The sequence below is a fragment of the Rana temporaria genome, assembly GCF_905171775.1.
Source record: "Rana temporaria chromosome 4 unlocalized genomic scaffold, aRanTem1.1 chr4y, whole genome shotgun sequence".
Classification (NCBI taxonomy): Eukaryota; Metazoa; Chordata; class Amphibia; order Anura; family Ranidae; genus Rana; species Rana temporaria.
This window is the reverse complement of record NW_024404461.1, coordinates 2405120-2431363: the sequence shown is the minus strand read 5'-3', so window position 1 is coordinate 2431363 and position 26244 is coordinate 2405120. Positions and strand designations below refer to the sequence as shown.

Below are 26244 nucleotides of genomic sequence, written 5' to 3'. Positions count from 1 at the left end.
TAGGCGCGGCCGCGGGACTCCCGATTTGCGGGACTAAGGTCGTAGGTGCGACCGCGGGACTCCCGATTTGCGGGACTTAGGTCATAGGCGCGGCCGCGGGACTCCCGATTTGCGGGACTAAGGTCATAGGCGCGGCCGCGGGACTCCCGATTTGCGGGACTAAGGTCATAGGCGCGGCCGCGGGACTCCCGATTTGCGGGACTAAGGTCGTAGGTGCGACCGCGGGACTCCCGATTTGCGGGACTTAGGTCATAGGCGCGGCCGCGGGACTCCCGATTTGCGGGACTTAGGTCATAGGCGCGGCCGCGGGACTCCCGATTTGCGGGACTAAGGTCATAGGCGCGGCCGCGGGACTCCCGATTTGCGGGACTAAGGTCATAGGTGCGACCGCGGGACTCCCGATTTGCGGGACTAAGGTCGTAGGCGCGGCCGCGGGACTCCCGATTTGCGGGACTAAGGTCGTAGGCGCGGCCGCGGGACTCCCGATTTGCGGGACTAAGGTCGTAGGCGCGGCCGCGGGACTCCCGATTTGCGGGACTAAGGTCATAGGTGCGGCCGCGGGACTCCTGATTTGCGGGACTAAGGTCGTAGGTGCGGCCGCGGGACTCCCGATTTGCGGGACTAAGGTCATAGGCGCGGCCGCGGGACTCCCGATTTGCGGGACTAAGGTCATAGGCGCGGCCGCGGGACTCCCGATTTGCGGGACTAAGGTCATAGGCGCGGCCGCGGGACTCCCGATTTGCGGGACTAAGGTCATAGGCGCGGCCGCGGGACTCCCGATTTGCGGGACTAAGGTCGTAGGTGCGGCCGCGGGACTCCCGATTTGCGGGACTAAGGTCATAGGCGCGGCCGCGGGACTCCCGATTTGCGGGACTAAGGTCGTAGGTGCGGCCGCGGGACTCCCGATTTGCGGGACTAAGGTCGTAGGTGCGGCCGCGGGACTCCCGATTTGCGGGACTAAGGTCGTAGGTGCGGCCGCGGGACTCCCGATTTGAGGGACTAAGGTCGTAGGCGCGGCCGCGGGACTCCCGATTTGAGGGACTAAGTTTTTAGGATGATGGGGGACTATTCCTCCCACTATTCCTCCCACTGATATCAATGATGGGGCCCTATCCCTCCCAATGATACCAATGATGGGGGCCTATCCCTCCCACTGATACCAAGGATGGGGCCCTATACCTCCCACTGATACCAATGATGGGGGACTATTCCTCCCACTGATACCAATGGCGGGGCCCTATCCCTCCCACTGATACCAATGATGGGGCCCTATCCCTCCCACTGATACCAATGATGGGGCCCTATCCCTCCCACTGATACCAATGATGGGGCCCTATCCCTCCCACTGATACCAATGATGGGGGACTATCCCTCCCACTGATACCAATGATGGGGGCCTATCCCTCCCACTGATACCAATGATGGGGCCCTATCCCTCCCACTGATACCAATGATGGGGCCCTATCCCTCCCACTGATACCAATGATGGGGCCCTATCCCTCCCACTGATACCAAGGATGGGGCCCTATCCCTCCCACTGATACCAATGATGGGGGACTATTCCTCCCACTGATACCAATGGCGGGGCCCTATCCCTCCCACTGATACCAATGATGGGGCCCTATCCCTCCCACTGATACCAATGATGGGGGACTATCCCTCCCACTGATACCAATGATGGGGGACTATTCCTCCCACTGATACCAATGGCGGGGCCCTATCCCTCCCACTGATACCAATGATGGGGGACTATTCCTCCCAAAGATACCAATGATGGGGCCCTATCCCTCCCACTGATACCAAGGATGGGGCCCTATCCCTCCCACTGATACCAATGATGGGGGACTATTCCTCCCACTGATACCAATGGCGGGGCCCTATCCCTCCCACTGATACCAAGGATGGGGCCCTATCCCTCCCACTGATACCAATGATGGGGGACTATTCCTCCCACTGATACCAATGGCGGGGCCCTATCCCTCCCACTGATACCAATGATGGGGCCCTATCCCTCCCACTGATACCAATGATGGGGGACTATCCCTCCCACTGATACCAATGGCGGGGCCCTATCCCTCCCACTGATACCAATGATGGGGGACTATTCCTCCCACTGATACCAATGATGGGGCCCTATCCCTCCCACTGATACCAATGATGGGGGACTATCCCTCTCACTGATACCAATGGCGGGGCCCTATCCCTCCCACTGATACCAATGATGGGGCCCTATCCCTCCCACTGATACCAATGATGGGGCCCTATCCCTCCCACTGATACCAAGGATGGGGCCCTATCCCTCCCACTGATACCAATGATGGGGGACTATTCCTCCCACTGATACCAATGATGGGGGACTATCCCTCCCACTGATACCAATGATGGGGCCCTATCCCTCCCACTGATACCAATGATGGGGGACTATCCCTCCCACTGATACCAATGATGGGGGACTATTCCTCCCACTGATACCAATGGCGGGGCCCTATCCCTCCCACTGATACCAATGATGGGGGACTATTCCTCCCAAAGATACCAATGATGGGGCCCTATCCCTCCCACTGATACCAAGGATGGGGCCCTATCCCTCCCACTGATACCAATGATGGGGCCCTATCTCTCCTACTATTACCAATGACGGGGCAATTTTCCTCCCACTATTATCAATGATGGGGCACTATTCCTCTCACAGGCACCAATGATGGGGCACTATTCCTCCCACTGATACCAATAATGAGGCACTATTCCTCTCACAGACACCGATGAGGGGGCGCTATTCCTATTCCTCCCACTGACACCAACGATGACACCAATGAGGGGGCACTATTCCTATTCCTCCCACTACCAATAACGGGGCACTATTCTCCCCACTGACACCAATGGCGGGGCACTATTCCTCTCACTGACATCTGGGGCACTATTCCCATTCCTCCCACTGACACCAATGGCGGGGCACTATTCCTCCCACTAATACCAGTGACCATTTTCTCCTCCTACAAGCAACAGTCCAGGCCCCCCTAAAGTTTGGCGGACAGAAAACGGGTCCTTTGTTTATAACGTTTGGCGACTCCTGTTCTGTCACCTAGGCAATGGCGGGGCACTATTCCTATTCCTCTCACAGACACCAATGAGGGGGCACTATTCCTATTCCTCTCACAGACACCAATGAGGGGGCACTATTCCTATTCCTCTCACTGACACCAATGAGGGGGCACTATTCCTATTCCTCCCACTGACACCAATGAGGGGGCACTATTCCTATTCCTCTCACTGACACCAATGAGGGGGCACTATTCCTATTCCTCTCACTGACACCAATGAGGGGGCACTATTCCTATTCCTCCCACTGACACCAATGAGGGGGCACTATTCTTATTCCTCCCACTGACACCAATGGCGGGGCACTATTCCTATTCCTCTCACAGACACCAATGGCGGGGCACTATTCCTATTCCTCTCACAGACACCAATGGCGGGGCACTATTCCTATTCCTCTCACTGACACCAATGGCGGGGCACTATTCCTATTCCTCTCACTGACACCAATGAGGGGGCACTATTCCTATTCCTCTCACAGACACCAATGAGGGGGCACTATTCCTATTCCTCCCACTGACACCAATGAGGGGGCACTATTCCTATTCCTCCCACTGACACCAATGAGGGGGCACTATTCCTATTCCTCCCACAGACACCAATGAGGGGGCACTATTCCTATTCCTCTCACTGACACCAATGAGGGGGCACTATTCCTATTCCTCTCACTGACAGCAATGGCGGGGGCACTATTCCTATTCCTCCCACTGACACCAATGAGGGGGCACTATTCCTATTCCTCTCACTGACACCAATGAGGGGGCACTATTCCTATTCCTCTCACAGACACCAATGAGGGGGCACTATTCCTATTCCTCCCACTGACACCAATGAGGGGGCACTATTCCTATTCTCCCCACTGACACCAATGATGGGGCACTATTCCTATTCCTCTCACAGACACCAATGGCGGGGCACTATTCCTATTCCTCTCACTGACACCAATGAGGGGGCACTATTCCTATTCCTCCCACTGACACCAATGAGGGGGCACTATTCTCCCCACTGACACCAATGGTGGGGCACTATTCCTATTCCTCCCACTGACACCAATGAGGGGGCACTATTCCTATTCCTCCCACTGACACCAATGAGGGGGCACTATTCCTATTCCTCCCACTGACACCAATGGCGGGGCACTATTCCTATTCCTCTCACTGACACCAATGAGGGGGCACTATTCCTATTCCTCTCACAGACACCAATGAGGGGGCACTATTCCTATTCCTCCCACTGACACCAATGAGGGGGCACTATTCCTATTCTCCCCACTGACACCAATGGCGGGGCACTATTCCTATTCCTCTCACAGACACCAATGAGGGGGCACTATTCCTATTCCTCCCACTGACACCAATGAGGGGGCACTATTCCTATTCCTCCCACTGACACCAATGAGGGGGCACTATTCCTATTCCTCCCACTGACACCAATGAGGGGGCACTATTCCTATTCCTCTCACAGACACCAATGGCGGGGCACTATTCCTATTCCTCTCACAGACACCAATGAGGGGGCACTATTCCTATTCCTCTCACTGACACCAATGAGGGGGCACTATTCCTATTCCTCCCACTGACACCAATGAGGGGGCACTATTCCTATTCCTCTCACAGACACCAATGAGGGGGCACTATTCCTATTCCTCCCACTGACACCAATGAGGGGGCACTATTCCTATTCCTCTCACAGACACCAATGGCGGGGCACTATTCCTATTCCTCCCACTGACACCAATGGCGGGGCACTATTCCTATTCCTCCCACTGACACCAATGAGGGGGCACTATTCCTATTCCTCCCACTGACACCAATGAGGGGGCACTATTCCTATTCCTCTCACAGACACCAATGAGGGGGCACTATTCCTATTCCTCTCACAGACACCAATGAGGGGGCACTATTCCTATTCCTCTCACTGACACCAATGAGGGGGCACTATTCCTATTCCTCCCACTGACACCAATGGCGGGGCACTATTCCTATTCCTCCCACTGACACCAATGAGGGGGCACTATTCTCCCCACTGACACCAATGGTGGGGCACTATTCCTATTCCTCCCACTGACACCAATGAGGGGGCACTATTCCTATTCCTCCCACTGACACCAATGAGGGGGCACTATTCCTATTCCTCCCACTGACACCAATGAGGGGGCACTATTCCTATTCCTCCCACTGACACCAATGAGGGGGCACTATTCCTATTCCTCTCACTGACACCAATGAGGGGGCACTATTCCTATTCCTCCCACTGACACCAATGGCGGGGCACTATTCCTATTCCTCCCACTGACACCAATGAGGGGGCACTATTCTCCCCACTGACACCAATGGTGGGGCACTATTCCTATTCCTCCCACTGACACCAATGAGGGGGCACTATTCCTATTCCTCCCACTGACACCAATGAGGGGGCACTATTCCTATTCCTCCCACTGACACCAATGAGGGGGCACTATTCCTATTCCTCCCACTGACACCAATGGCGGGGCACTATTCCTATTCCTCCCACTGACACCAATGAGGGGGCACTATTCTCCCCACTGACACCAATGGTGGGGCACTATTCCTATTCCTCCCACTGACACCAATGAGGGGGCACTATTCCTATTCCTCCCACTGACACCAATGAGGGGGCACTATTCCTATTCCTCTCACTGACACCAATGAGGGGGCACTATTCCTATTCCTCTCACTGACACCAATGGCGGGGCACTATTCCTATTCCTCCCACTGACACCAATGAGGGGGCACTATTCCTATTCCTCTCACTGACACCAATGAGGGGGCACTATTCCTATTCCTCTCACAGACACCAATGAGGGGGCACTATTCCTATTCCTCCCACTGACACCAATGAGGGGGCACTATTCCTATTCCTCTCACTGACACCAATGAGGGGGCACTATTCCTATTCCTCTCACAGACACCAATGAGGGGGCACTATTCCTATTCCTCTCACAGACACCGATGAGGGGGCACTATTCCTATTCCTCCCACTGACACCAATGAGGGGGCACTATTCCTATTCTCCCCACTGACACCAATGATGGGGCACTATTCCTATTCCTCTCACAGACACCAATGGCGGGGCACTATTCCTATTCCTCTCACAGACACCAATGAGGGGGCACTATTCCTATTCCTCCCACTGACACCAATGATGGGGCACTATTCCTATTCCTCTCACAGACACCAATGGCGGGGCACTATTCCTATTCCTCTCACTGACACCAATGAGGGAACACTATTCCTATTCCTCCCACTGACACCAATGAGGGGGCACTATTCCTATTCCTCCCACTGACACCAATGGCGGGGCACTATTCCTATTCCTCCCACTGACACCAATGAGGGGGCACTATTCCTATTCCTCTCACAGACACCAATGAGGGGGCACTATTCCTATTCCTCCCACTGACACCAATGAGGGGGCACTATTCCTATTCCTCTCACTGACACCAATGAGGGGGCACTATTCCTATTCCTCCCACTGACACCAATGAGGGGGCACTATTCCTATTCCTCTCACTGACACCAATGGCGGGGCACTATTCCTATTCCTCTCACAGACACCAATGGGGGGGCACTATTCCTATTCCTCTCACTGACAGCAATGAGGGAACACTATTCCTATTCCTCCCACTGACACCAATGAGGGGGCACTATTCCTATTCCTCCCACTGACACCAATGAGGGGGCACTATTCCTATTCCTCCCACTGACACCAATGAGGGGGCACTATTCCTATTCCTCCCACTGACACCAATGAGGGGGCACTATTCCTATTCCTCCCACTGACACCAATGAGGGGGCACTATTCCTATTCCTCCCACTGACACCAATGAGGGGGCACTATTCCTATTCCTCCCACTGACACCAATGGCGGGGGCACTATTCCTATTCCTCTCACAGACACCAATGGTGGGGCACTATTCCTATTCCTCCCACTGACACCAATGAGGGGGCACTATTCCTATTCCTCCCACTGACACCAATGAGGGGGCACTATTCCTATTCCTCCCACTGACACCAATGAGGGGGCACTATTCCTATTCCTCCCACTGACACCAATGAGGGGGCACTATTCCTATTCCTCCCACTGACACCAATGGCGGGGGCACTATTCCTATTCCTCTCACAGACACCAATGGTGGGGCACTATTCCTATTCCTCCCACTGACACCAATGAGGGGGCACTATTCCTATTCCTCTCACTGACACCAATGAGGGGGCGCTATTCCTATTCCTCTCACAGACACCAATGGCGGGGGCACTATTCCTATTCCTCTCACAGACACCAATGAGGGGGCACTATTCCTATTCCTCTCACAGACACCAATGGCGGGGCACTATTCCTATTCCTCTCACAGACACCAATGGCGGGGCACTATTCCTATTCCTCCCACTGACACCAATGATGGGGCACTATTCCTATTCCTCTCACAGACACCAATGGCGGGGCACTATTCCTATTCCTCTCACAGACACCAATGGCGGGGCACTATTCCTATTCCTCCCACTGACACCAATGAGGGGGCACTATTCCTATTCCTCCCACTGACACCAATGAGGGGGCACTATTCCTATTCCTCTCACTGACACCAATGAGGGGGCACTATTCCTATTCCTCCCACTGACACCAATGAGGGGGCACTATTCTCCCCACTGACACCAATGGCGGGGCACTATTCCTATTCCTCCCACTGACACCAATGAGGGGGCACTATTCCTATTCCTCTCACTGACACCAATGAGGGGGCACTATTCCTATTCCTCTCACTGACACCAATGAGGGGGCACTATTCCTATTCCTCTCACAGACACCAATGGCGGGGCACTATTCCTATTCCTCCCACTGACACCAATGGCGGGGCACTATTCCTATTCCTCCCACTGACACCAATGAGGGGGCACTATTCCTATTCCTCCCACTGACACCAATGAGGGGGCACTATTCCTATTCCTCTCACAGACACCAATGAGGGGGCACTATTCCTATTCCTCTCACAGACACCAATGAGGGGGCACTATTCCTATTCCTCCCACTGACACCAATGAGGGGGCACTATTCCTATTCCTCCCACTGACACCAATGAGGGGGCACTATTCCTATTCCTCCCACTGACACCAATGGCGGGGCACTATTCCTATTCCTCCCACTGACACCAATGAGGGGGCACTATTCCTATTCCTCCCACTGACACCAATGAGGGGGCACTATTCCTATTCCTCCCACTGACACCAATGAGGGGGCACTATTCCTATTCCTCCCACTGACACCAATGGCGGGGCACTATTCCTATTCCTCCCACTGACACCAATGAGGGGGCACTATTCCTATTCCTCTCACTGACACCAATGAGGGGGCACTATTCCTATTCCTCCCACTGACACCAATGGCGGGGCACTATTCCTATTCCTCTCACAGACACCAATGAGGGGGCACTATTCCTATTCCTCTCACAGACACCAATGGCGGGGCACTATTCCTATTCCTCCCACTGACACCAATGAGGGGGCACTATTCCTATTCCTCCCACTGACACCAATGAGGGGGCACTATTCCTATTCCTCTCACTGACACCAATGAGGGGGCACTATTCCTATTCCTCTCACTGACACCAATGAGGGGGCACTATTCCTATTCCTCCCACTGACACCAATGAGGGGGCACTATTCCTATTCCTCCCACTGACACCAATGATGGGGCACTATTCCTATTCCTCTCACAGACACCAATGGCGGGGCACTATTCCTATTCCTCTCACAGACACCAATGGCGGGGCACTATTCCTATTCCTCCCACTGACACCAATGAGGGGGCACTATTCCTATTACTCTCACTGACACCAATGAGGGGGCACTATTCCTATTCCTCTCACAGACACCAATGGTGGGGCACTATTCCTATTCCTCCCACTGACACCAATGAGGGGGCACTATTCCTATTCCTCTCACAGACACCAATGGCGGGGCACTATTCCTATTCCTCTCACTGACACCAATGGCGGGGCACTATTCCTATTCCTCTCACAGACACCAATGGCGGGGCACTATTCCTATTCCTCTCACTGACACCAATGAGGGGGCACTATTCCTATTCCTCCCACTGACACCAATGATGGGGCACTATTCCTATTCCTCTCACAGACACCAATGAGGGGGCACTATTCCTATTCCTCTCACAGACACCAATGAGGGGGCACTATTCCTATTCCTCTCACAGACACCAATGAGGGGGCACTATTCCTATTCCTCTCACAGACACCAATGGTGGGGCACTATTCCTATTCCTCCCACTGACACCAATGAGGGGGCACTATTCCTATTCCTCTCACAGACACCAATGAGGGGGCACTATTCCTATTCCTCTCACAGACACCAATGGTGGGGCACTATTCCTATTCCTCCCACTGACACCAATGAGGGGGCACTATTCCTATTCCTCTCACAGACACCAATGGCGGGGCACTATTCCTATTCCTCCCACTGACACCAATGAGGGGGCACTATTCCTATTCCTCTCACAGACACCAATGATGGGGCACTATTCTCCCCACTGACACCAATGGCGGGGCACTATTCCTATTCCTCCCACTGACACCAATGGCGGGGGCACTATTCCTATTCCTCTCACAGACACCAATGGTGGGGCACTATTCCTATTCCTCCCACTGACACCAATGAGGGGGCACTATTCCTATTCCTCTCACAGACACCAATGATGGGGCACTATTCCTATTCCTCCCACTGACAGCAATGGCGGGGCACTATTCCTATTCCTCTCACTGACACCAATGAGGGGGCACTATTCCTATTCCTCTCACTGACACCAATGATGGGGCACTATTCCTATTCCTCCCACTGACACCAATGAGGGGGCACTATTCCTATTCCTCCCACTGACACCAATGGCGGGGCACTATTCCTATTCCTCCCATGTGTCTGTTCATGTGTCTGTGAGCTGCTGGGGCACTACAAGTCAGGCGCGCAGCCCTATGAAAGTATAAAAGTTAAAAGCGCTGCGCGCAGCCCTATGAAAGTATAAAAGTTAAAAGTGCTGCGCGCAGCCCTATGAAGGAATAAAAGTTACAAGTGCTGCGCGCAGCCCTATGAAGGAATAAAAGTTACAAGTGCTGCGCGCAGCCCTAGGAAGGTATACAAGTTACAAGTGCTGCGCGCAGCCCTAGGAAGGTATACAAGTTACAAGTGCTGCGCGCAGCCCTAGGAAGGTATACAAGTTACAAGTGCTGCGCGCAGCCCTAGGAAGGTATACAAGTTACAAGTGCTGCGCGCAGCCCTAGGAAGGAATACAAGTTACAAGTGCTGCGCGCAGCCCTAGGAAGGAATACAAGTTACAAGTGCCTCTATAAGTAGTCCAGAGTATTACCACTGAATTGCTGTATCCTGAGGCTTTGTAGGTAAGGAGAGCCTGGTTCATAGAATGTTCAAGGATATAAATTAATGCAAAATAGAACATTGCAGATAAGACCTAGGATGTCATGTACAATTAACTGTCTTCTTCTATGGGTAAGCAGGTAGATAGAATTTTATCCTGGAATGTTAGGGGTTTGCACGACTCCAGAAAAAGGACGGCTTTATTTACTTTTTTTTGCAACAAAATCCCACAATTATATGCTTGCAGGAATCTCACCTTACTGGTGATACTACCCAACTGCTACGTATGTCTAAATACCCCGTGAAATACCATTCGGTCCACACTAGATATTCAAGGGGGGTTATTATATTGTTCTCTAGAAATACGGCATTTATTAACCTCTTGACCACTGGGCACTTAATCCCCCTTCCTAACCAGACCAATTTTCAGCTTTCGTTGCTCTCACAATTTGAAGGACAATAACTCAGTCATACAACATTGTGCCCATCTGAAATTTTTGTCCTATTTTTCCCACAAATAGAGCTTTCTTTTGGTGGTATTTGATCACCTCTTTTTATTTTTTGCGCTATAAAAGAAAAAACACTGAAAATTCTGTAAAAATAAAAAAAATCTTGTTTCTGTCATATTAGCAGGTATTGCGGAGTATTGGGGTATTGCAGAGTATTGGGGGTATTGCAGAGTATGGGGGGTATTGCAGAGTATTGGTGTTATTGCAGAGTATGGGGGGTATTGCAGAGTATGGGGGGTATTGCAGAGTATGAGTGGTATTGCAGAGTATGGGGGGTATTGCAGAGTATTGGGGGTATTGCAGACTATGGGGGGTATTGCAGAGTATGGGGGGGTATTGCAGAGTATGGGGGGTATTGCAGAGTATGGGGGGTATTGCAGAGTATTGGGGGTATTGCAGACTATGGCGGGTATTGCAGAGTATGGGTGGAATTGCAGAGTATGGGTGGTACTGCAGAGTATTGGGGGTATTGCAGAGTATGGGGGGTATTGCAGAGTATTGGGGGTATTGCAGAGTATGGGGGTATTGCAGAGTATGGGGGGGTATTGCAGAGTATGGGGGGTATTGCAGAGTATTGGGGGTATTGCAGACTATGGGGGGGTATTGCAGAGTATGGGGGGGGGGATGCAGAGTATTGGGGGTATTGCAGAGTATGGGGGGTATTGCAGAGTATTGGGGGTATTGCAGAGTATTGGGGGTATTGCAGAGTATGGGGGTATTGCAGAGTATGGGGGGTATTGCAGAGTATTGGGGGTATTGCAGAGTATGGGGGGTATTGCAGAGTATGGGTGGAATTGCAGAGTATGGGGGGTATTGCAGAGTATGGGGGGTATTGCAGAGTATGGTGGGTATTGCAGAGTATGGGTGGATTTGCAGAGTATGGGGGGTATTGCAGAGTATGGGGGGTATTGCAGAGTATGGGGGGTATTGCAGAGTATGGATGGTATTGCAGAGTATGGGGGGGTATTGCAGAGTATGGGGGGTATTGCAGAGTATGGGGGGTATTGCAGAGTATGGGGGGGTATTGCAGAGTATTGGGGGTATTGCAGAGTATGGGGGGTATTGCAGAGTATTGGTGGAATTGCAGAGTATGGATGGTATTGCAGAGTATGGGGGGTATTGCAGAGTATAGGGGGTATTGCAGAGTATGGGTGGTATTGCAGAGTATGGGGGGTATTACAGAGTATGGGGGGTATTGCAGAGTATGGGTGGTATTGCAGAGTATGGGGGGTATTGCAGAGTATGGGGGGGGGTATTGCAGAGTATGGGGGGTATTGCAGAGTATTGGGGGTATTGCAGAATATGGGGGGGTATTGCAGAGTATTGGGGGTATTGAAGAGTATGGGGGGTATTGCAGAGTATGGGTGGAATTGCAGAGTATGGGGGGGTATTGCAGAGTATGGGGGTATTGCAGAGTATGCGGGGTATTGCAGAGTATGGGGGGGGTATTGCAGAGTATTGGGGGTATTGCAGAGTATGGGGGGTATTGCAGAGTATGGGTGGTATTGCAGAGTATGGGTGGTATTGCAGAGTATGGGGGGGTATTGCAGAGTATGGGGGTATTGCAGAGTATGCGGGGTATTGCAGAGTATGGGGGGGGTATTGCAGAGTATTGGGGGTATTGCAGAGTATGGGGGGTATTGCAGAGTATGGGGGGGGGGGATTGCAGAGTATTGGGGGTATTGCAGAGTATGGGGGGTATTGCAGAGTATGGGTGGAATTGCAACGTATGGGGGGTATTGCAGAGTATGGGGGGTATTGCAGAGTATGGGGGGGGGTATTGCAGAGTATTGGGGGTATTGCAGAGTATGGGGGGTATTGCAGAGTATGGGTGGTATTGCAGAGTATGGGTGGAATTGCAGAGTATGGGGGGTATTGCAAAGTATGGGTGGTATTGCAGAGTATGGGGGGTATTGCAGAGTATGGGGGTTTTTACAGAGTATTGGGGGTATTGCAGAGTATTGGGGGTATTGCAGAGTACGGGGGGTATTGCAGAGTATGGGGGGTATTGCAGAGTATGGGTGGAATTGCAGAGTATGGGGGGGGTATTGCAGAGTATGGGGGGTATTGCAGAGTATTGGTGTTATTGCAGAGTATGGAGGGTATTGCAGAGTATGGGGGGGTATTGCAGAGTATGGGGGGTATTGCAGACTATGGGGGGTATTGCAGAGTATGGGTGGAATTGCAGAGTATGGGGGGGGGGGTATTGCAGAGTATGGGGGGTATTGCAGAGTATGGGGGGTATTGCAGAGTATGGGGGGTATTGCAGAGTATTGGTGTTATTGCAGAGTATGGAGGGTATTGCAGAGTATGGGGGGGTATTGCAGAGTATGGGGGGGTATTGCAGAGTATGGGGGGGGTATTACAGAGTATGGGGGGTATTGCAGAGTATGGGGGGGGTATTGCAGAGTATGGGTGGAATTGCAGAGTATGGGGGGGGTATTGCAGAGTATGGGGGGGTATTGCAGACTATAGGGGGTATTGCAGAGTATGGGTGGAATTGCAGAGTATGGGGGGGTATTGCAGAGTATGGGGGGTATTGCAGACTATGGGGGGTATTGCAGAGTATGGGTGGAATTGCAGAGTATGGGGGGGGGGTATTGCAGAGTATGGGGGGTATTGCAGAGTATGGGGGGTATTGCAGAGTATTGGTGTTATTACAGAGTATGGGGGGTATTGCAGAGTATGGGTGGTATTGCAGAGTATGGGGGGGTATTGCAGAGTATGGGGGGGTATTACAGAGTATGGGGGGTATTGCAGAGTATGGGGGGGTATTGCAGAGTATGGGTGGAATTGCAGAGTATGGGGGGGTATTGCAGAGTATGGGGGGGTATTGCAGAGTATGGGGGGTATTGCAGTGTATTGGTGTTATTGCAGAGTATGGGGGGTATTGCAGAGTATGGGGGGGTATTGCAGAGTATGGGGGGGTATTGCAGAGTATGGGGGGGTATTGCAGAGTATGGGGGGTATTGCAGAGTATGGGGGGGTATTGCAGAGTATGGGGGGTATTGCAGAGTATTGGTGTTATTGCAGAGTATGGAGGGTATTGCAGAGTATGGGGGGGTATTGCAGAGTATGGGGGGGTATTACAGAGTATGGGGGGTATTGCAGAGTATGGGGGGGTATTGCAGAGTATGGGTGGAATTGCAGAGTATGGGGGGGTATTGCAGAGTATGGGGGGGTATTGCAGAGTATGGGGGGTATTGCAGAGTATGGGTGGAATTGCAGAGTATGGGGGGTATTACAGAGTATGGGGGGTATTGCAGAGTATGGGGGGTATTGCAGAGTATGGGGGGGGGTATTGCAGAGTATTGGGGGTATTGCAGAGTATGGGGGGTATTGCAGAGTATGGGTGGTATTGCAGAGTATGGGTGGAATTGCAGAGTATGGGGGGTATTGCAAAGTATGGGTGGTATTGCAGAGTATGGGGGGTATTGCAGAGTATGGGGGTTTTTACAGAGTATTGGGGGTATTGCAGAGTATTGGGGGTATTGCAGAGTACGGGGGGTATTGCAGAGTATGGGGGGTATTGCAGAGTATGGGTGGAATTGCAGAGTATGGGGGGGGTATTGCAGAGTATGGGGGGTATTGCAGAGTATTGGTGTTATTGCAGAGTATGGAGGGTATTGCAGAGTATGGGGGGGTATTGCAGAGTATGGGGGGTATTGCAGACTATGGGGGGTATTGCAGAGTATGGGTGGAATTGCAGAGTATGGGGGGGGGGGATTGCAGAGTATGGGGGGTATTGCAGAGTATGGGGGGGGGGGTATTGCAGAGTATGGGGGGTATTGCAGAGTATTGGTGTTATTGCAGAGTATGGAGGGTATTGCAGAGTATGGGGGGGTATTGCAGAGTATGGGGGGGTATTGCAGAGTATGGGGGGGTATTACAGAGTATGGGGGGTATTGCAGAGTATGGGGGGGTATTGCAGAGTATGGGTGGAATTGCAGAGTATGGGGGGGTATTGCAGAGTATGGGGGGGTATTGCAGACTATAGGGGGTATTGCAGAGTATGGGTGGAATTGCAGAGTATGGGGGGGTATTGCAGAGTATGGGGGGTATTGCAGACTATGGGGGGTATTGCAGAGTATGGGTGGAATTGCAGAGTATGGGGGGGGGGGATTGCAGAGTATGGGGGGTATTGCAGAGTATGGGGGGTATTGCAGAGTATTGGTGTTATTACAGAGTATGGGGGGTATTGCAGAGTATGGGTGGTATTGCAGAGTATGGGGGGGTATTGCAGAGTATGGGGGGGTATTACAGAGTATGGGGGGTATTGCAGAGTATGGGGGGGTATTGCAGAGTATGGGTGGAATTGCAGAGTATGGGGGGGTATTGCAGAGTATGGGGGGGTATTGCAGAGTATGGGGGGTATTGCAGTGTATTGGTGTTATTGCAGAGTATGGGGGGTATTGCAGAGTATGGGGGGGTATTGCAGAGTATGGGGGGGTATTGCAGAGTATGGGGGGGTATTGCAGAGTATGGGGGGTATTGCAGAGTATGGGGGGGTATTGCAGAGTATGGGGGGTATTGCAGAGTATTGGTGTTATTGCAGAGTATGGAGGGTATTGCAGAGTATGGGGGGGTATTGCAGAGTATGGGGGGGTATTACAGAGTATGGGGGGTATTGCAGAGTATGGGGGGGTATTGCAGAGTATGGGTGGAATTGCAGAGTATGGGGGGGTATTGCAGAGTATGGGGGGGTATTGCAGAGTATGGGGGGTATTGCAGAGTATGGGTGGAATTGCAGAGTATGGGGGGTATTACAGAGTATGGGGGGTATTGCAGAGTATGGGGGGGTATTGCAGAGTATGGGGGGTATTGCAGTGTATTGGTGTTATTGCAGAGTATGGGGGGGTATTGCAGAGTATGGGGGGGTATTGCAGAGTATGGGGGGGTATTGCAGAGTATGGGGGGGATTGCAGAGTATGGGGGGTATTGCAGAGTATGGGGGGTATTGCAGAGTATGGGGGGGGGTATTGCAGAGTATTGGTGTTATTGCAGAGTATTGGTGTTATTGCAGAGTATTGCGCAGGGAGGGATGGCTGGATCTGTGACTGCAGTTGTCACAGATCCAGCCCACAGTGCTGCTGCTGCTTCCGCTCTCCCCCCTCTCCTCTCACACTGTACCGATCGGTACAGAGAGGGGAGGGAGGAACCGGCGTCATGACATGACGCTGGTTTGTTTACAAGTGATCGCCCCGTCATTTGACGGAGCGATCACGTGGTAAACGGCCGCTATCATCGGCAAGTTACCGCGATCTGTGATGCGCCGGGTCTTCTAGACCCGGCGCTCACAGATGATTTCGGGAGCGTGTCCCAGGGACGTCCTCCCAGAATAACTCCACCGCGCTGTAGACGTCTTTTGTCTATGGCGCGGTGGGGAAGTGGTTAAACAAGATGCGCTTGTAGATCCCGAGGGCAGGTTTATTTTTTTAATGGGGAAATGGGAATCTTGTTTATGTGTTATCGCCAATATATATGTACCGCCACCCTTTACGTTGACAGTACTGCAATGTCTGGCCAGGTTTCTGGCCAAACATCCGCAGTTACCTGTATATGTCCTTGGAGACCTCAATAGTGCAATGGATACCTCTCTGGATATATACAAAAAGTTTTCTCCACAGGGCCCTAAGGAGTATACCCCACTCGCTAGATTTGTGACTGAGCTGGGATTGGTAGATCTGTGGAGATGTAAATACCCCCTTCACGCCCAGTTTTCTTGTCACTCCCTGACTTATTCCACGCTCTCTCGTATAGACTTTGCCCTGGGTAATGACTTAATGCTTTCTTTTGACCCAGCGGTAACATATTTGGCCAGGGGCCTGTCTGACCACTCCCCGGTGCAGCTTTCTTTGGATCTGCATAAAACATGCCTCCCTATGCATTGGAAATTGAACCCCTTTTGGTTTCAGTTATTTACCGATTTGGGGAGCATGCGGACACAGATCCAATATTTTTTGGAGGATAATAAATTATCAGCTGCGCCTGGAGTGATATGGGACACACTAAAAGTCTTTATTAGGGGGATGTGTATAAAATAAATCAGTCGTATTAAAACAAGGAATAGGCAGTGGGCTTATGAGGCTGAAAAGGCGGTGGGAAAAGCAGAGGAGTTGTATTTGCAGGATCCCACGCCCGAATATGAAGGGAAGTGGAAGGACGCACAAAAGCTTTATCGTACCATTCATCTACAGCAAGCTGATAACAAGAGATTCTTTACCTCCCACACATATTTTGAGGAGGGGGAAAAAACTGGTCATATGTTAGCTATGATAGCTAGGTCCCAGCAGCCATCCCAATTGGTACACAGTATTAGGACATCGATCCAACTGACGGTTACGGACACGCCCTCTATACTGAAGGAGTTTTACTCCTTCTATCAAGATTTATACTCCTCTAAGGTGATATATCCAATGGATGACTTGGTGCGTTTTTTGGATTCCATCACATTCCCCTGTCTTGAGGAGACGGATAGGGAGCGCCTTAACGCACCTTTTTCCCTTGAAGAATTCCAGATTGCGCTGGCCACCTTTTCAAAAGCTCCGGGAAATGATGGACTGACAATTGAACTGTATAAAAAGTTTTGCGGAGTGCTCCTACCGGAGCTACTCCATACGCTTAAAAATGCATTTGACTTGGGTTCCCTACCTAGATCTATGTATGAAGCTGTAGGGGTAGTAATACTGAAACCAGGGAAGGACCCTGAAAAAACTGATTCATACAGGCCTATTTCATTGTTAAATACGGACCTGAAAATCCTCACGAAAGTGATTGCCATGCGACTCTCGGCGGTGGTGACTGCACTGGTGCATCCGGACCATTCCGGTTTCATACCAAACAGATCTACGGCAAATAACTTGCGACGACTTTTTCTTAATATGCAGATTCCCACCGACAATTATGGACATAAAGCGATACTTTCGCTGGATGCCGCTAAGGCTTTTGATAGTGTGGAGTGGGAGTATCTGTGGAAAGTACTGGAGAAGTTTAACCACTTAAGCCCCGGACCAATATGCTGCTAAATGCCCAGAGGCATTTTTACAATTCGGCACTGCGTCGCTTCAACAGACAATTGCGCGGTCGTGCGACGTGGCTCCCAAACAAAATTTGCGTCCTTTTCTTCCCCACAAATAGAGCTTTTTTTATGGTATTTGATTGCCTCTGCGATTTTTATTTTTTGCGCTATAAACAAAAATAGAGCGACATTTTTGAAAAAAAAACAATATTTTTTACTTGTTGTTATAAGAAAAATTGAATAAACTAAATTTTAGTCGAACATTTAGGCCAAAATTTATTCAGCCACATGTCTTTAGTAAAAAAAAAAATCGCAATAAAAAAAAATTAGCTTCCTAGCGGCAACAGTGACACTAATACAGCGATCAGAAAAATGATCGCTTAGTGACACTGGCAATTTTTTACGTCGTTTGCGTAAGTCGTTCGCGAATAGGAATGTGACATCACCGTCGTAAGCATTGGCTTGTTCCAGTTTAATTTTGAGCATGCGCACTGGGATACCCCACGGACGGCGCATGCGCCGTTCAAAAAAACGTTGTTTACGTCGGGTCACGACGTATTTACATAAAACACGCCCCCATCACTCCAATTTGAATTGCGCGCCCTTACGCCGCAATAGATACACTACGCCGCCATAACTTAGCGCGCGGATTCTTTGAGGATTCAAAAGAAAAAAAAAGTAAGTTACTGCGGCGTAGTGTATCTTAGATGCGCAGCTGTACGTGGATCTGCCCCAGAGTCATTACCATATATATGTGTATAAAGTGCACTGACATCTAGTGAGAGTTCTCAGTATTGCAGCCAATAATCCAATCAACCCATCATCCCAATATGCAGTTTAGTACGTCCCCTTTGCGAGGTTACCACAAGGTACTGCACTTTACATATACATATTAAAACAACTCCAGATTAAGCTAAAGGTGTACTATTTTTGTACAGGGCAGTGCTTTTTATATGCGCAAACACTGTCAAAAAAAAATCCAAAAAACAAACTTACTGAAACCCGCCCACGTTCTTAACAGGAAGAAGCAAACTTGTCAGTTTTCATTTTCATTTTACACAGTACATTTAGCATGGTTTTCTATGCTACTAGTTCACATCTATGGGCCAGATTCACATAGAATTTCCCTACGCTGCGGCGGCGTAACGTATCCCATTTACGTTACACCGCCGCAAGTTTTCAGCGTAAGTGCTTGATTCACAAAGCACTTGCCAGTAAACTTGCGGCCGCGTAGCGTAAATCCGCCCAGCGCAAGCCCGCCTAATTCAAATGGGGCGGGGACCATTTAAATTAGGCGCGTTCCCGCGCCGAATGTACTGCGCATGCTCCGTCCCTAAAATTTCCCGACGTGCATTGCGCTAAATGATGTCATTGGTTTTGACGTTAACGTAAATGGCATCCAGCGCCATTCACGGACAACTTACGCAAACAACGTGAAATTTCAAATTTCGCCGCAGGAACGACTGCCATACTTAACATTGGCTAGACCACCTAGAGGGCAGGTTTAGTTTTACGCCGCGTATCTCTACGGAAACTACGTAAATTTACAGCGACGGGCAAAGCGTACGTTCGTGAATCGGCGAAACTAGTCATTTGCATATTCTACGCCGACCGCGATGGAATCGCCACCTAGCGGCCGGCATGGAATTGCAGCCTAAGATCCGACGGTGTAAGTCACTTACACTTGTCAGATCTTAGGGATATCTATGCGTAACCTGGTTCTATGAATCAGGCGCATAGATACGACAATCGTATCTCAGAGATACGACGGCGTATCTCTTTTATGAATCTGGCCCTATGTGCTTTGCGGCCGGTGCATTTTTGGAAAGGGTCAGGGACTTTTTTCCCATGATTTGCGGCTAATCGATTTTAGCGTTTTACGGTTCTTATTTTCCCGTTGAAAGCTGAATGTAAAAGAAAAAATATAATTTGCAGGCAACAAAAAATCACCAAAAAAAGGCGTGGGGTTCCCTCCAGGTCCTTCAGGTCTAGTATGGATCCGGAGGGGACCACCACACCAAAAAAAATCCCATACAAGACCCTTATCTGAGCATGCTGCCCGACAAGTCAAGAAAAGGAGGGGACAAGCATTTTCCTTTCACTTTGTGTTGGTCTATCACATAAAAACCCAATAAAATACATTTATGTTTTTGGTTGTAACATGACAAAATGTGGATCATTTCAAGGGGTATGAATACTTTTTCAAGGCACTGTAGCTGTACAAAACAAGGAATAACAAATAAGTAACAAAAATTACATACAAGTAACTTTTCCAATGACAATTAAAGAGGTGTATACGTTCATTTTTTTATAGTCTACCCTAAACCAGAGGTCTCCAAACTGTGGCCCGGAGCCGGATGCAGCCCTCGGGTTTGCCTTTATCTGGGCCCTTGGAACACTATTGTGACCCAATGACATCAACAATTGGGCACCATTTCTCCTACTTAAATTAACAATGGGGCACTTTTGGGGGCTCCTAATGATACTAACGATGGGATGCTCTTCCTCCCCCTAATACCAAATTTAACGGTTTATTCCGACTGATGACATGAAAATGTCCACTTCCGCTGGTCACAATCTGCCCACCTAAAGGACAATAAACTGGCCCTTTGTCTAGAAAGTTTGGAGACTCCTGCCCTAAACTATTTCATAGAACACTTGTGATTAATATTTTATACTCTACTTTCCTATACTGTATTGTTAACCACTTGGTAACCGCCCTATAGACAATATACGTCTACAGGGCGGGTGGTTAACTCTAGGAGGGCGTCAATGTACGTCCTCCAAGAGTCCGTCTCCCGCGCGTCCCCTGGGACGCGCACACGGGAACATCCGTGACCGCCGGGTCCAGAGGACCCGGCCGATCACGAATCGCGGTAAACGGCCGCTGATAGCGGCCGTTTACCATGTGATCGCTCCGTCCAATGACGGAGCGATCACATGTAAACAAACCGGCGTCTTTTGATGACGCCGGTTCCTCCCTCCTCTCTCTGTACCGAGCGGTACAGTGTGAGAGGGGGGAGCGCGGGTGTCAGCAGCGCTGTGGATGGATCTGTGACTATTGCAGTCACAGATCCATCCATCCCTGCTCAGCCATCCCTGAAACCCCCTGCAATACCGTGCAATACCCCCCCCTACAATACTCTGCAATACTGTGCAATACACTCTGCAATACCCCCCCTACAATACTCTGCATACCCCCTGCAATACTCTGCATACCCCCCTGCGCAATACTCTGCATACCCCCCTGCGCAATACTCTGCATACCCCCCTGCGCAATACTCTGCATACCCCCCTGCGCAATACTCTGCATACCCCCCCTGCGCAATACTCTGCATATCCCCCTGCGCAATACTCTGCATACCCCCCCCTACGAAATACTCTGCATACCCCCCCTGCGCAATACTCTGCATATCCCCCTACGAAATACTCTGCATACCCCCCACCTGCGAAATACTCTGCACACCCCCCCCCCTGCGAAATACTCTGCATACCCCCCCTGCGCAATACTCTGCATACCCCCCTTCGCAATACACCGTAAGAACGATCATGTCGGCTGTTCCGCCTCTTGATTGTTCTTACGGGAGGCGAAAGGGGACGTCTCCCCTCCCTTCTCCCTCTGGTGCCTCTTCTGACTCACCGCTACGATCGAAACCAGGATCGTTTTTTTTTTTTCAGGCTTCCCAGCCTAGAGGTGAGATGTGGGGTCTTATTGACCCCATATCTCACTGTAAAGAGGACCTGTCATGCTATATTCCTATTACAAGGGACGTTTACATTCCTTGTAATAGGAATAAAAGTGATCAAAACATTTATTTTTGGGGAAAAACGTATCAAACTAAAATAAATAAAGTGAAATGAACAATAAAAATATATATTTTTTTTAAAGCGCCCCTGTTCCTGCGTGCTCGTATACAGAAGCGACCGCACACGTAAGTCCCGCCCACATATGAAAACGGTGTTCAAACCACACATGTGAGGTATCGCTGCGAACGTTGGAGCAAGAGCAATACTTTTGGCCCCAGACCTCCTCTGTAACTAAAAAGATGTAAGCAGTAAAAATATTTAAAGCGTCGCCTATGGGGATTTTTAAGTAGCGAAGTTTGGCGCCATTCCACAAGCGTGTGCAATATTGAAGGGTGACATGTTGGGTATCTATTGACTCGGCGTAACTTCATCTTTCATATTATGCAAAAACATTGGGCTAACTTTGATGTTTTTTTTTTTTAAAAGCACAAAACCGTTTTATTTCCAAAAAAAACGCATTCGAACAATTGCTGCGAAAATAACGTGCGCGATAAAAAGTTGCAACGACCGCCATTGTATTCTCTAGGGTTTTTGCTAAAAAAGCATATATAATGTTTTGGGGTTCTATGTAATTTTCTAGCAAATAAATGATGATTTTTCCATGTAGGAGAGGAATGTCAGAATTGGCCTGGGTGCTCCAGAACGCCTGATGGTGCTCCCTGAATGTTGGGCCTCTGTATGTGGCCACGCTGTGTAAAAGTCTCACACATGTGAAGGTGCTCCTTGCATGTTGGGCCTCTGTATGTGGCCACGCTGTGTAAAAGTCTCACACATGTGAAGGTGCTCCCTGCATGTTGGGCCTCTGTATGTGGCCACGCTGTGTAAAAGTCTCACACATGTGAAGGTGCTCCCTGCATGTTGGGCCTCTGTATGTGGCCACGCTGTGTAAAAGTATCACACATGTGAAGGTGCTCCCTGCATGTTGGGCCTCTGTATGTGGCCACGCTGTGTAAAAGTCTCACACATGTGAAGGTGCTCCCTGCATGTCGGGCCTCTGTATGTGGCCACGCTGTGTAAAAGTCTCACACATTTGGTATCGCCATACTCGGGAGGAATAGCAGAATGTGTTTTGGGGTGTAATTAGTGTTATGCATATGCTGTGTGTGAGAAATAACCGGCGAATATGAACATTTTGTGAAAAAAAAAAAAAATAAAAAAAATCTTGATTTTGCAAAGAATTGTGGGAAAAAATTACAACTTCTAAAAACTCACCATGCCTCTTTCTAAATACCTTGGAATGTCTTCTTTCCAAAAAGGGGTCATTTGGGGGGTATTTGTACTTTTCTGGCATGTTAGGGTCTCAAGAAATGAGAGAGGCTGTCAGTACATCAGGTGTGATCAAATTGATCAATTTTCAGTAATTGGTACCATAGCTTGTAGACCTTATAATTTTCACCCAGACTAAATAATAACCCAATTTTTTTTTTTTTTTTACCAAAGATATGTAGCAGTATACATTTTAGGCCAAATTTATGAAGAAAAATTCATTTTTTGCAAAATTTTATAATAGAAATGAAAAAAAATTCATTTTTTTTACAAAAATTTTCGTTCTTTTTTCATTATTAGCGAAAAAATAAAAACCGCAGAGGTGATAAAATACCACCAAAAGAAAGCTCTATTTGTGGGAAAAAAAGGACAAAAATTTCATTTGGTTACAGTGTTGTATGACTGAGTTATTGTCATTCAAATTGTGAGAGCACCGAAAGCTGAAAATTGGTCTGGTTATTAAGGGTGTTTAAGTGCCCAGTTGTCAAGTGGTTAAATGTTTTTTGTTAGGGAAAATGTTTTTTTGTTAAAAATGTCCAAGGTTCATCATGAGATTAAAATATGACACAGATGGCATTGAACAGAAAATAATACAATTCTGATTTCCTTTTTTTTTTTGCTTTCTGATTGCCTGAATCAGCATGGTACAGTATAAGATTGGAACTCAATGAGAAGGGAGGGATTTTTCCTAGAGGGACATAATACATGCACATTGCCAAAACACCTGCTCAGAAGAGGACATGGACATTTTCTCAAAATCTGTTGTTATCCTGAACAATGGACATAAAATGCCAGTGATTGGGTTTGGCACCTATGCCCCGCAAAAAGTAAGTAATTATTATTATTTCGTTTTTTTACATCAAATTAATTAGAATAAAATTCTTGATGGCCAGTCATAATCAGACTTATGCAAGAAGGTGAATTCACCCCTGTAGGCCCCATACACACGAGAGAATTTATCCGCGGATACGGTCCAGCGGACCGTTTCCACGGATAAATCCTCTCAAAGATTTCCGCAGATTTCTATGCGATGGAGTGTACACACCATCGCATTGAAATCCGCGCGGAAATCCTCTGGCGATGACGTGTCGCGCCGTCGCCGCGATTATGACGCAGCGACGGGCGCGACGCTGTCATATAAGGAATTCCACGCATGCGTCAAATCATTACGACGCGTGCGGGGAATCCCTTTGGACGGATGGATCCGGTAAGTCTGTACAGACGAGCGGATCCATCCGTTGGAATGGATTCCAGCAGATAGATTTGTTGTGCATGTCAGCAAATATCCGATCTGCTGGAATCCATCCCAGGGGAGAAATATCCGCGGAAACAGATCCGCTGGCGTGTACACACCATAGGATCTATCCGCAGAAACCCATTTGCTGGGATTTATCTGCGGATGGATTCTATCGTGTGTACGGGGCCTTAGAAGAATCTCCAGCTCTCAGATACAACAAAGGATGCAACAAGGTGGAAACAGATTTTTCCTTTTTTTATTAAAAAGATAATACACCGTCAAGCTATATGGCATTCAGTTGGAGTTTATGGGCCAGATTCAGAAAGAAGATACGACGGCGTATCTCTGAGTCCGGCCGTCGTATCTATGCGCCTGATTCATAGAATCAGGTTACGCATAGATATGTCTAAGATCCGACAGGTGTAAGTGACTTACACCGTCGGATCTTAGGCTGCAATTCCAGGCCGGCCGCTAGGTGGCGCTTCCATATTTTTTACCCCTGTCGAATATGCAAATGAGCATTTACGCCGATTCAGAAACGAACGACCGCCCGGCGTTTTTTTTTTTTTACGTCGTTTGCGTTCAGCTTTTTCCGGCGGAAAGTTACCCCTGCTATAGGAGGGGTAAGTGCGGCATATCCTATGTTAAGTATGGCCGTCGTTCCCGCGCCAAGTTTTGAATTGTTTACATCGTTTGCGTAAGTCGTTCGCGAATACGGCCGGACGTAATTTACGTTAACGTCGAAACCAATGACGTCCTTGCGATGTCATTTGGAGCAATGCACGCTGGGAAAATTTGCAGACGGCGCATGCGCTGTTCGATCGGCGCTGAGACGCGCCTGATTTAAATTGTAAACGCCCCCCAGCCGCAGAATTTGAATTCCGCCGGGGGATTTACGATACGCCGCCGCAACTTTAGAGGCAAGTGCTTTCTGAATAAAGCACTTGCCTCAAAAAATTCCAGCAGCGGCGTAATGTAAATCAGATCTAAAGATCCGCTAACCTATCGGAATCTAGCCCTATGTCTTTAACTGGCACCTGAAGCTTCAGCACCAAGATCCAACTTTACAGCAGCAAAATAACAATGTTGACCACTTCAGTTCTCACACCCTATGGACCAGACCATATTTTCACACTTCCCCTATGTGTCTATTCATGAGTCTATAACTTTGTAGCTACTTATGATACAGAAATAATACATCAATTTTTTAGGGGGGTCGCAAACAGGGCTTTTTTTGATCCTAAGGTCCTCTGAGAATTTTTTTTAGTTATTTGCATTTTTTAGGGGGGGGGGGGGGAATAACATTTAAAAAAGTTTTTATTTTTTTCAAGTTTTATCAGTAACATTTTGAACACAAGTAGCCTTAAAGAGGAGTTCCACCCAAATTTGGAACTTCCTCTTATCCCACTCCTCTCCCCCCTTACATGCCCACATTTGGCATGTAATTTTTTTTGGGGGGGGGAGTGGGGGCTTCAGCACGAGTGGGACTTCCTGTCCCACTTCCTCCTTCCTGTAGGCGACTAAGCTTAGTCGCCTTCAGGAAGTGGCTGCTGTAGGCGATCGCCTAGGACACGTCACAGTCCTAGGCGATCTCCTGGCCAATTACAGGGCGCGGCGCCGGGCCGCGCCGCTCGCGCATGCGCAGTGCCGCGCTGCTCGCGCTCGCGCATGCGCAGTGGGTGCCCGGCCGTGAAGCCGAAAGCTGTCACGGCCGGGTGCCCACACTGAAGATGAAGACGCCGGCCGGGGAGGGGGGTGAGAGGAGCGGAGCCCCGGCCGGCGCGTCGCTGGAGCGCTGGAGCAGGTAAGTGCCTGTTTATTAAAAGCCAGCAGCAAACACTTTTGGTTGCTGCTGACTTTTAATAAACATACAAATGGCTGGAACTCCCCTTTAAGCCCTGTACACAC

At 49.5% G+C, this 26244-nt stretch overlaps 1 protein-coding gene across 1 annotated transcript in view; it reads left to right on the top strand.

The window, feature by feature from the left end:
• Nucleotides 1-23821: 23821 nt before the first annotated feature.
• LOC120921832 (aldo-keto reductase family 1 member C3-like) overlaps nucleotides 23822-26244 on the top strand; it is a 41775-nt gene continuing 39352 nt past the window's right edge. Inside the window, 1 exon segment of the mRNA XM_040334321.1 lies at nucleotides 23822-23926. Within this exon segment, the coding sequence (XP_040190255.1) occupies nucleotides 23840-23926 (87 nt within the window). The 5' untranslated portion in view covers nucleotides 23822-23839.